This window comes from Aegilops tauschii, chromosome 2 (assembly GCF_002575655.3).
Source record: "Aegilops tauschii subsp. strangulata cultivar AL8/78 chromosome 2, Aet v6.0, whole genome shotgun sequence".
Taxonomy (NCBI): domain Eukaryota; kingdom Viridiplantae; phylum Streptophyta; class Magnoliopsida; order Poales; family Poaceae; genus Aegilops; species Aegilops tauschii.
Genome location: NC_053036.3, coordinates 88,319,531 through 88,331,566, shown reverse-complemented (window position 1 = coordinate 88,331,566; position 12,036 = coordinate 88,319,531). Strand labels below are relative to the sequence as shown.

General features: G+C 50.4%; 1 protein-coding gene across 1 annotated transcript; it reads left to right on the top strand.

The window, feature by feature from the left end:
• Positions 1 to 411: 411 nt before the first annotated feature.
• On the top strand, positions 412 to 1,812 carry LOC141040776 (uncharacterized). The gene has a single exon (XM_073506895.1). It carries the CDS (start codon positions 412 to 414, stop codon positions 1,810 to 1,812), a length of 1,401 nt encoding a protein of 466 aa, XP_073362996.1.
• The last annotated feature ends 10,224 nt before the right edge of the window (positions 1,813 to 12,036 follow it).

Below are 12,036 nucleotides of genomic sequence, written 5' to 3'. Positions count from 1 at the left end.
CCGCGGCTAGCACCTGCCCCGCCACCAGCTGCACGGCCTGCTCCGCCACTACCGTCCTGCGCCTACGCTCCACGGCTACCTGCGATGCCACGGGTGGGGCGCCCGCCACCTGCTCGACCCGCGGCGCGGCCTCCTTCTGTGCGCCCGGCCGGAGCGCTCAAAGGTGGGGGGCTGCTGGAGCTATTTGAACTAGGAGGAAGAACCCTAGGGCGAAATGGCGAGCAACAGCAACCCCGGAGTATTTGGCGAGGCAGGCATCGGGCCGGAGATCCGCCGCGTCCACGACTAGGTTCCCGAGGGGTATGTCTCGCCTCTTGTTTAGATTGAGCTTAGTTGTGCATTTGAACACTCGATTCGAGTAGGTTTGCCCAATTAGTCTGCTGATTGCGTCTCTGTTTTTCGCCGGTTAGGATGGAGTTGTGGTTTGCTTTCATGGTGCACATTAGAAGGGACCGGTACATGTTCGATGCAAAGGATAAGAAGAAATACCAAGGAGGTTTTGATTATCGGTTGCCAATGGCTAGTAATTGGAGTTTTAGACAATTTGGGGAGGTAATTTGTAGCCAATATCCTTGGGGTTTGCTTGATGAAGTGGTACACAAATACTATGATGGGGAAAAGAATTGGGTGACAATTACTAATGATGAAGAGCTAGCTACCATGTTTGTTAGGCATAAAGAGAAAGATAATTTTCATGTGAGGCTGCAAGTTGATGTGCTTGAGCAGGCATTTGGACCTAGGATGACGGGTGCAACATCTCGGGGAGAACCAAGTCGTTGTAATGGCATCTCTAGCCAGAACAGTTCAGTTGGTGCACGGCGACGTGGTGGCTTGACAAGTGTGGGCAACAGCAGTAGGGTCCCCCTTGAAGTGGAGCCTGATGACTACAATTCTGGGGTTGATGAAGAGAAGCTATATTCTAATGTTATTTGGAATTTACGACGGTCACCTCGGACTGAAAACCAAGATGAGGCTCACCATGCAGTCCGTGTGGATGATGACGCAGTGGGTGAGGACGAAGACCTTGCAGCTGTTGAATGGGACCCTTTGAACCCTCATATGGAAGAAGGTACAGTTTTTGCATCCATGAATGAGTGTAGAAATGCACTTGTGACATACTGCATCAAGGTAGAACGTAGTTTCAAAGTTGACAAGAGCGATCAAGTACGTTACAGAGTGCACTATCCGACTGAGGGTTATCCATGGAGGCTGCTCACATCTAAAATGCGGAATAGCACTAATGTTCAGGTCAAAGTGAACCCTTTTAAGCACACATGCCAGGAATCAACCCTTAGGAAGGATACAATCAGTAGAGCCAAGTCAAGATGGGTGGCAGAAGAAGTAAAGAAGTGGGTGAAAGAAAACCAACAAGTGGGTCCAAAGGAATTGCAGAAGAACATCAAAGATAAGTTCAAGATAGATTTACCATACATGGGGTTGTTCAATGGTAAACAACATGCTATGGATTCTATTTATGGTAACTGGCAGGAAAGTTTTCAATTGTTGTATTCATTCAAAGGTGAAGTGGAGAGGACAAGCCCAGGTAGTATTGTAGATATTGATCACCACACCGTGGAGTACACATTCAGGGGAGTGACAAAGACCAAGGAATGCTTTAGGAGGGTTTTTGTCTGTTTTGAGGCTTGTCGCCGGGGTTTTTTCGCAGGCTGCACGCCTTATTTGGCTATTGATGCCACTTTTCTCACAGGGAGGTTTAAAGGACAGTTAGTAGCAGCTTGTGCAGTTGATGCACACAGTTTTGTATTTCCAGTTGCCTACGGTGTGCTGGAGACAGAGTCTGAGGAGAGCTGAACTTGGTTTTTGCATAATCTGCGTCGGGCTATTGCACATCCCAATGGGTTGGTCATTCATACAGATGCCTGCAAAGGTTTAGAAGTGGCCGTGGAAAATGTGTTCCCTGGAGTAGAGCATAGGGAATGCATGCGTCACCTTGCTGCAAATTTCATGAAGAAATTCAAAGGAAAGGTGTATACCGACAATTTATGGCCAGCATCTTTGACTTGCAGTGTGAAGAAGCACAACTACCACTTGAGGCAGTTATACACGAATCCCAAAGTGAAAGAATACTTGGAAACACACCACTCCAAGTTATGGGCCAGAAGCCAATTCAGTGAAGTGAGCAAAGTTGACTATGTGCACAATAATCTAGCAGAGTCTTTCAACTCAACGATCCAGAAACTAAAGGGTCATTATGTGGTGGATTTGCTTGACAGGATAAGGACAGAATACATGCAGAAATTTCATTATCGTGCAGGAATAGCCGAGGCAAAATTCATGGGCCACATTATCATACCTGCCATGATGAATGAACTGAAGCAGAAGACAACAGGCTTGGAAATGAACATGACTCTTTGCTCGGGTACCACAGCGGAGATATCATATTTGGATAAAGAGAAGAGGGAATGGAGATATCCAGTGGATTTAGAAGCTAGAACTTGCAGTTGTAGGCAATGGCAGATAACTGGGTTGCCATGCATTCATGCCTTGTTTTTCATCACTTCTCTCCCAGGTCCAGCAGGGAACATACAGCAGTATGTGCATGATTACTACTCTGTTGCAAGGTTCAAAGCCACATATGCTTATGCCTTGCCTGCTATGGAGGGAAAACAACAATGGGACATTGTGGACCCTGGATTCAAGCTTTGCGCTCCAGTTCTGAAGAGAGCAGCAGGTAGACCAAGGAAGAGTCGAATCAGACCTCGCAGCGAAGGAGATGGACTTGGACCGAGGAAGCGTAAGTGCACAAGGTGTGGTGGGTCTGGTCATTTCGGTAAGTATTGTGATAACACAGTAGATCCAGCATTCGGAGAGAGTTTTGATGAAGGCTTCGATGAAAATGTTGGTCAGCAGCCGGTTGCCTCAATAGATGATGAAAATGATGGTCAACAGCCGCATGATTTTGACGATGATCCAAAATATCCTCCAAATAATGATTCAAGTGAGGCTCCAAATGGTGATCCAAGTGAAGCTCCAAATAGTGATCATGGTGATCCAAGTGAGACTCCAAATGGTGATCATGGTGATCCAAGTGAGGCTCCAAATGATGATCCAAGTGAGGCTCCAAATGGTGACCATCCTTCTGTTGTTGTGAGTTCTGCTAGGTATGTAAATCTTGCAAGGGTCAAATACTACTGTACATTTATCACTTGACATGATCTCATTACCGTTTATGTTTTGCACAACTCTATGATAGGTTTGAAGAAGACGCGCAAGGTACTGACAACCAAGAGGAGAAGAGAAGAAGCAATGAGCACAAGGTGCATGAGGAGCAAAGTGATGGCAAGAAGCTCAAGGAACAGACAGAAGCCCCAACGCTATATATGAATAATTATGAAACATTATGAATAAGGGATGATGTTGTATTATGAAACATTTATCACTTGATATGTTGTATTTCTGTTGGATGATGTTGGACCTATGTTAGAAGTATGTTTGACATGATGTTTAAATATCTGTTGGATGATGTTTGAATGAGCACATGGTTTTTCCTTTTTTTGATTTTTTTGAATTTTGTTTTGCTCATTTAAATTCTGGTCAAACCTAACTTTGACCAAGATTTAAACAAGTCTAAAACATCAAAATGAAAAACTAAGCCTGGATCCTTCTTAGTCAATCCAAAATGAAGTTGTGGTGAGGTTTTTGAAATTTTAACAAATACATGAGAGTTTGAGATACTCGAGATATCACACAATACACATGAACTGATCGTTTAAATGTATGTAAACCTTGTTTATCAACTTAAATCGTTAGTATATGACATAAGAAGACTATGTGCGTAGGTTTTTTATTTTTCTAATTTTTATTTAATTTATTATGCTCATTTGAAATCTGGTCAAACATAGCTTTGACTGCTCCAAACCCCGCTAACCCTAGCGCTGAACAAGGACCGTTCATCTAACCCTAGCGGCGATCAAGGACCGTCGATCTAACCCTTCTAGAAGGAATCTGCGGGGAGGAGGGGGGCGATCCGCGAGATGCAATCTGATTGGCTGGGAGATTGTTTTTTTAACAAATACCGGGCACGCTGGATGGACCGTTGGGCCGTCTCGTTGTCTGGGCCTGAGACCGCAGTAAATAGCCCATCTCAGCCTTTCCAGGCCTTGCATGCATGGGAGGCGGCGACGTGGGTTTGCATGTGCGGGAGGCGGCAACGTGCATGCATGCGAGCGAGGCGCGCTAGGCGAGCTAGGTGGTTCAGGGCAGTGGTTCAGGGCAGCGATTCACATGCACCGCCCGGTCAAAGAGCTATGCAGTGATTCAGATGCACGCACGCGCCTCATGCATCGTTTTCGTGCAAAAATTTAAGAGTGCAAAACGTAATGGATACACACACGCGTCTGGATACACACACGCGTCCGGATTCACACACGCACCGTTCTCATCCTTTCTCTCTTCCTCTCCCACCCACAGGCCTATAAATGGGGTGCCTCTCTTCCTCTCCCGCCCACAAGCCAGATCCGATCCTCTCCAACTTCAAACACCCAAGCGACCGAGCCCTCCCCAAGCGAGACCAAGTGAAGATGCAGTTCAACGGGCCGACCTTCAACCGTCCGCCTGTCGTGCCGGAGCTGCGCTACCCACCGGGCGTGCTCGTGGAGAGGGAGCTCAGTGTGTGGGCTATTTCAAGGTGGAGGGGTTCCGTCGAACTCACCCGTGCCTTCCTCAGAGCCGGCTATGCCCACCTCCCACGGGGCTCGCCGAGGATGTGCACCCTCAACGAGGTTCGTGACAGCGGTGGCATCCTCCTACTGCTCACGATCACCTTCACCAACCCGTTTGACGCGCGCGAGCTCCTCGGCCAAGTCTTTTGGTGCGGCTGCGAGGCCATCTTCTTCACCGTCTACAACATCTACACCAACTACGAGTGCATCTTCCCCGCTCCAGGCCAGATGGACTCCCTTCCCTACGACAAGGAGGAGGAGGTGTGAAGATGAAGACGGTGTTGAAGGGGCGCGCACGGCCAAGGTGGAAGAAGGAGGTCAAGATGAAGATGTTCAAGCCCGGAGTCAAGCTCGTCATGTTTTGTTTTTTATTTTGTTGCTTTTCTATGTCGTGTCATGTCGTGTCATGTTTCGTCATGTGTCCGTGAACTGTCCGTGAACTTATTATTGTAATGGTATGGTGTGTTGCATCTTATCTAAGTTATTAGGGTTTATTATGTGTGTTAAAAAATGTCCGTGCCAAAACATATCATTTCTTCCCTAAACCAAGTCATGAAGTTTGAGAACTTGTGGTTTTCATTAATGAAAATCGGAGGTGAGTCAAGAGCATCTTGGCGCGCCTGTTCATTGTCCGCCTCGACATAAGCCGCCACTCGAGGTGAGTCATGACGGATGTCACTGGGGAGGACGGCCTCCGCCCCATAAACCATGAAGAAAGGCGTGAAGCCTGTAGACCTGTTAGGAGTAGTGTTGATGCTCCATAACACGGAGGGCAGCTCCTCCACCCAACAACCCGGCGTCCGTTGCAAAGGGACCAAAAGCCGGGGCTTGATGCCCTTCAGAATCTCCTGATTAGCTCTCTCAGCTTGGCCATTGGATTGAGGATGAGCAACTGAGGAAACATCAAGTCGGATATGCTCTCGTTGACAAAACTCTTCCATGACGCCCTTGGATAGATTGGTGCCATTGTCAGTTATAATGCTGTGCGGAAAGCCAAAGCGGAAAATCACCTTTTTCATAAATTGAACCGCCGTGGCTGCATCGCACTTGCTAACTGGCTCAGCTTCCACCCACTTTGTGAATTTGTCAACTGCCACCAAGAGGTGGGTCTTCTTATCCTTGGACCTTTTAAAAGGCCCAACCATATCAAGCCCCCAGACCGCAAAGGGCCAAGTGATTGGGATCATCCTCAGCTCTTGAGCCGGCACATGAGCCCGTCTTGAAAACCTCTGGCAACCATCACATTTACTGACCAAGTCCTCCGCATTGGCATGAGCCGTCAGCCAATAAAAACCATGGCGAAAAGCTTTGGCCACAAGAGACTTTGAGCCGGCGTGATGGCCACAATCCCCTTCATGGATCTCACGCAAGATTTCTTGACCTTCCTCAGGGGAGACACAACGCTGAAACGTCCCTGTAACACTGCGATGATGCGACTCGCCATCGATAATGATCATTGACTTAGCCCGCCGGGTTATTTGCCTGGCCAAAGTTTCATCCTCAGGCAACTCGCCCCGGGTCATGTAAGCCAGATACGGCATTGTCCAGTCTGGTGTGATATGGAGAGCCGCCACCAGTCGTGCCTCCGGGTCAGGGACAGCCAAATCTTCCTCTATAGGCAACTTAACGGAAGGGCTATACAGGACATCCAGGAAAGTGTTAGGCGGACCGGTTTTCGCTGAGAGCCTAGCCGGCTTAAAGCATCCGCCGCCTCGTTCTTCCTGCGATCGATGTGTTCCACTTGGTAACCCTGAAAGTGCCCAGCAATGGCATCAACCTCGCGGCGATAAGCCGCCATGAGAGGGTCCTTAGAGTCCCACTTGCCTGATACTTGTTGAGCCACCAAGTCTGAGTCACCGAAACACCTTACCCGGCTCAAGCTCATCTCCTTAGCCATCCGAAGACCGTGGAGCAAGGCCTCGTACTCAGCCGCATTGTTAGTGCAAGGAAACATCAACCGTAACACATAATGGAACTTGTCACCTTTAGGGGAAGCCAATACAACTCCAGCCCCCGAGCCCTCCAACTGCCTGGACCCATCGAAGTGAATAGTCCAATATGTGTTATCCGGCTTTTGCTCGGCCACTTGTGTCTCTGTCCAATCATTGATGAAATCCACCAAGGCCTGAGATTTAACAGCAGTGCGTGGCACGTATTTGAGACCATGAGGTCCAAGTTCTATAGCCCACTTAGCAATTCTCCCAGTGGCCTCTCTGTTTTGAATGATATCACCAAGAGGGGCAGAACTGACGACAGTGATGGGATGACCCTGAAAATAATGCTTAAGTTTCCGGCTCGCCATGAAAACACCATACACAAGCTTCTGCCAATGCAGGTATCGCTGCTTGGACTCAATGAGCACCTCGCTGACATAATAAACCGGCCGCTGAACCGGATGCTCCTTACCCTCCTCCTTGCGCTCCACCACAATAGCCACACTGACGGCTCGTGTGTTCGCCGCTACATATAATAATAAGGGCTCCTTATCAACCGGAGTAGCAAGGACTGGAGGCTCTGCCAACTGCTTCTTCAAATCCTCGAAGGCAGTATTAGCTGCATCATTCCAGACAAAGTTATCAGTCTTTTTCATCAACTGATATAAGGGCATGGCCTTCTCACCCAAACGGCTTATAAACCGGCTTAAAGCAGCGATGCGACCCGCCAAACGTTGAACGTCATTTATACACGCAGGCTTAGACAGGGAGGTGATGGCCTTGATCTTCTCCAGGTTAGCCTCAATGCCTCTGTCAGAAACCAAGAAACCCAAGAGTTTGCCTGCAGGGACACCAAAGACGCACTTGGCCGGGTTAAGCATCATCTTGTAGACCCGGAGATTATCAAAGGTTTCTCTCAAATCATCTATCAGGGTTTCCTCTTTTATGGACTTAACCACAATATCGTCCACATAAGCATGAACATTGCGCCCAATCTGTTTATGAAGACAGTTCTGCACGCAACGCTGATAAGTCGCCTGCGCACACTTGAGTCCAAAGGGCATAGACACATAGCAGAAGGCTCCAAAGGGAGTGATGAACGCTGTTTTCTCCTGGTCCTTAACTGCCATTTTAATCTGATGATATCCGGAATAAGCATCAAAGAAACTTAAGCGCGCACAACCTGCCGTAGCATCAATAATTTGATCAATACGGGGAACGGCAAAAGGATCAGCGGGCATGCCTTGTTCAAGTCCGTGTAGTCCACACACATCCGCCAAGTGCCGTTCTTCTTGAGTACGAGCACCGGGTTGGCTATCCATTCTGGGTGGAAGACTTCAACAATAAACCCGTCCACCAAGAGCCGGGCCACCTCTTCGCCAATAGCTTTCCGCCTCTCTTCATTAAACCGCCGAAGGAACTGCCTGACCGGCTTAAATTTCGGATCAACATTGAGAGTGTGCTCAGCGAGTTCTCTAGGTACACCTGGCGTGTCAGAAGCTTTCCATGCGAAGATGTCCCTATTCTCACGGATGAACTCGATGAGCGCGCTTTCCTATTTTGGATCCAGGCTGGCACTGATGCTAAACTGCTGAGATGAATCTCCTGGAACAAAATCAACAAGTTTAGTCTCATCAGCCGACTTAAACTTCATTGCCGGCTCTTGCTCTGTAGTTGGCTTTTTCAGAGAAGTCATATCTGTTGGGTCAACATTGTCTTTGTAAAACTTCAACTCCTCTGTTGCGCAAACAGATTCTGCATAAGCCGCATCGCCTTCCTCACACTCCAGAGCCACTTTCCGGCTGCCGTGAACCGTAATGGTCCCATTGTGACCCGGCATCTTGAGCTGTAAGTACACATAACACGGCCGTGCCATGAACTTGGCGTAAGCCGGCCGTCCAAATATAACATGGTATGGACTTCTTATCTTCACCACCTCAAAGGTCAATTTCTCCACCCTGTAGTTGTTTTCATCTCCAAAGGCCACTTCCAACTCAATCTTGCCGACTGGATAAGCCGACTTACCAGGTACCACCCCGTGGAAAATAGTGTTGGACTAGCTGAGGTTCTTATCAATCAACCCCATACGACGGAATGTCTCATAATAGAGGATGTTGATGCTGCTGCCTCCATCCATGAGCACCTTAGTGAACTTATATCCTCCCACCTGAGGAGCCACCACCAGGGCCAAGTGACCCGGATTATCCACCCGTGGAGGGTGATCCTCCCTGCTCCACACTATAGGCTGTTCAGACCACCGCAAGTAGCGTGGAACCGCCGGCTCAACAGCATTCACAGCCCTCTTGTGAAGCTTCTGATCTCGCTTGCACAAACTAGTGGTAAACACATGATACTGTCCACCGCTAAGCTGCTTTGGATTGGTCTGATAACCCCCTGCTGCTGTTGATGACCCTGGCCAGACTGCTGGTTAAAGCCCCCTTGACCGTTCTGAGGATTAGAATTTGAGCCACCGCCCGGGCCATGAAAGCCGCCGGCGCCTTAGCCACCGCCCGGGCCATTGTAATTCTTAAAGGCTTTCATGATTGCACAATCCTTCCATAGATGAGTCGCTGGCTTCTCTCTAGAGCCGTGCCTTGGGCAAGGCTCATTCAACAGTTGCTCCAGCGTCGGGCCTGACCTGCCGCCTCGGGGAGGGGGCCTCCCCTTGCGCCGCTGGTTATTACCTTGTGAGCTGGCGTTGGCTACAAACTCTAGGCTGCCATCGGCCTTGCGCTTGCCTCCTCCTTGGTTCCCCGGGTTATGCTGAGGACCCTTGCCATTGCCGTTCTTCTTTCCCTTCCCTGTCCTTTCATCATCTGAAGGGGGATCCTTGGTACCATCAGAATCGGCATACTTGACAAGAGCCGCCATTAGTGTACCCATATCATTGCAGTCGCGCTTAAGCCGCCCGAGTTTCATCTTCAGGGGCACAAAACGACAATTCTGCTCCAACATTAAGACTGCTGAGCCGGCATCCATCTTATCTGACGAATGTATGATCTCCTTGACCCGGCGAACCCAATGCGTCGTGGATTCACCCTCCTGCTGCTTACAGTTAGTCAAATCCACAATTGACATAGACTGCCTGCAGGTATCCTTAAAGTTTTGGATGAACCGGGCTTTCAGCTCAGCCCAAGACCCGATGGAGTTTGGTGGTAGCCCTTTCAACCAAGTGCGGGCAGTCCCATCCAACATCATGGTGAAGTACTTGGCCATTGCCGCCTCACTGACCTCCAGTAGTTCCATGGCCATCTCGTAACTCTCGATCCAGGCTGCGGGTTGTAAGTCAGCCGTGTAGTTGGGCACCTTCCTAGGGCCTTTGAAGTCCTTGGGTAGACGCTCATTGCGGATAGCTGGCACTAAACAAGGGACACCCCCAGTCCTGGTAGGGATACCCACGTTGACGGAAGTCGTCGGATAAGCCGGGGGGGGGGTCTGGTAAGCCGTCAGTTGAGGCACCTACTCCGCCTCTTGCCGCGCTCTGTCCTGGTCTGCTGCGTGGAAGGCTCCGTTATGAACCGGGCCATGGCCAGGGGGCGGGTCATGGCGTCGGACGTTACTTGAGCCGGTCGCTGAGACCATGTGCCTGCTGTAACTCGGGCTCTGGCTGGGCGAGGGGTCGAGTGGATCCTGTCCTGGCTGTAGGAGTACGCCTCTTGCTGTGCCAGTGCTGTCTGAAGGAGTTCCCTGACCTGGCGGGTTTCAATAGCCGTCGGAGAGTCGCCGTCAACTGGAAGAGCCGCCAGCCGTGCTGCCGCAGCGACCATGTTCTCCAGCGGGTTATTATAATGACCCGGTGGTATTGGCACGTACTGAGGCGGGGCAGGGGGCACCTGGGGAGGCCCCATCACTTGTGGCTGAATAGGGGTCCCCGACCCGGGCACTATGACCCCAGGCGGGTTACTAGACCCTGCGCCTGGCGTGTTGAAGAGGTTGCGCGGATCGTAAACCGGAGGGAGTCGAGATTGGGCCTTTTGATGCCTCCTTCTTAGGACCTCATTGGACGCGTTTTGATCCATCGTGAGCCTGAAGGATTGCGCTTGAATCAACTGGGTTTGGGCATCGAGAGCCGCCCGCTCTGCGGCCATCCTGATCCCTTCCGCTGCCAGATCCTCCTTAGCTTTCACCAGATCCAATTTTAACTGTGCCACCTCCGCATCATGCTGAGCTTGATCCGCCGGGTCAACCGTGCCGGTTAACAGGGCCGTCATCTTGTCCGTGAGATCCATTAGTACCTGAGCCGGAGAAGGCACCGGGTTTCCTGCTCCAGCAGCGGGGTTCTAAACAGGCTGCGCACCAGCCATAAAGACTCCAACCTGACTTGGCGGCTCAAACGGGTCCGGAATACTGTCACCATCGGAACAACCTATGAGCCTTCCATCTTGAAGTTGATACAACGAGTTTGACTCGTCGGTGGACGATTCGCCGTCAGAGCCGGCGGCCGCCTCATCACCAGATCCAGATCGATCAGAGGGCCCTCCATGGATACATCCCACAAAGGCATGCCTTAAGGCAGGCCGGGCCCGGGCGGTTCGTGCACGCTGAGCCGTCTCGACGAGATCGGCGCAGAGACCCGGCTCAGGGCCCGGCTCACCAATCTTGCCAATGAAAACATGAATTCCGCCGAAGGGGACCCGGTACCCGTACTCAATTGAGCCGGCGTCGGGGCCCCAGTTTGCATCGTCGATGTAGAGCTTGCCGCCACGACTCTTGGTCATCCGGCCCACAGCGTATCCCTTGAGCCCTTCGAAGCTGCCCTTCAAGAACTCAAATCCACCGTGCGCTGGCCCCACGGTGGGCGCCAACTGTCGTGGAATTGTCACGGCAGATGTCCTCGAGCTAGGACTTAGTCGTGGAGCCATCGCAACTAGGAAGCTTAAAGGGGTTAAGCGGGACAAGGAATACGAGGGTTTATACTGGTTCGGCCCCTTACGGTGAAGGTAAAAGCCTACGTCCAGTTTGAGGTGGTATTGATTAGGGTTTCGATAATCAGGGAGCTAATCTGCTATGCCCGGCTCTCGATGAGATTGTTCTTGTCCCTAAACCGCTGCCGGGTCGTCTCTTTATATAGGGAGGCTGACGCCCAGCAGCTCTCAGAGTCCCGGCCGGCTCATAAGAGTGTCCGGCTCGGACTCTCAACTATCCTTGCCTTACACTACAAGTTCTAGCATAATAATGATTGCAACTACGGGCTTTAAGCCATATCCGGGTCTTAAGCCCATCTTTGGCCCACCGTCTTCAAGCTTGGCGCCGGGCTTATGGCAATGACCATATGAGTAACCCGGCCCCTCTTGGCGGGTGACTCTAAGGTCTATATCCTCAACACCTTCAGATCTGAAGTAGAAGGTATACCCAATAGTTTCCTTAGGGTATCCTATGAAGACGCACTTTTCCGATTTGGGTTCGAGCTTTTCAGGTTG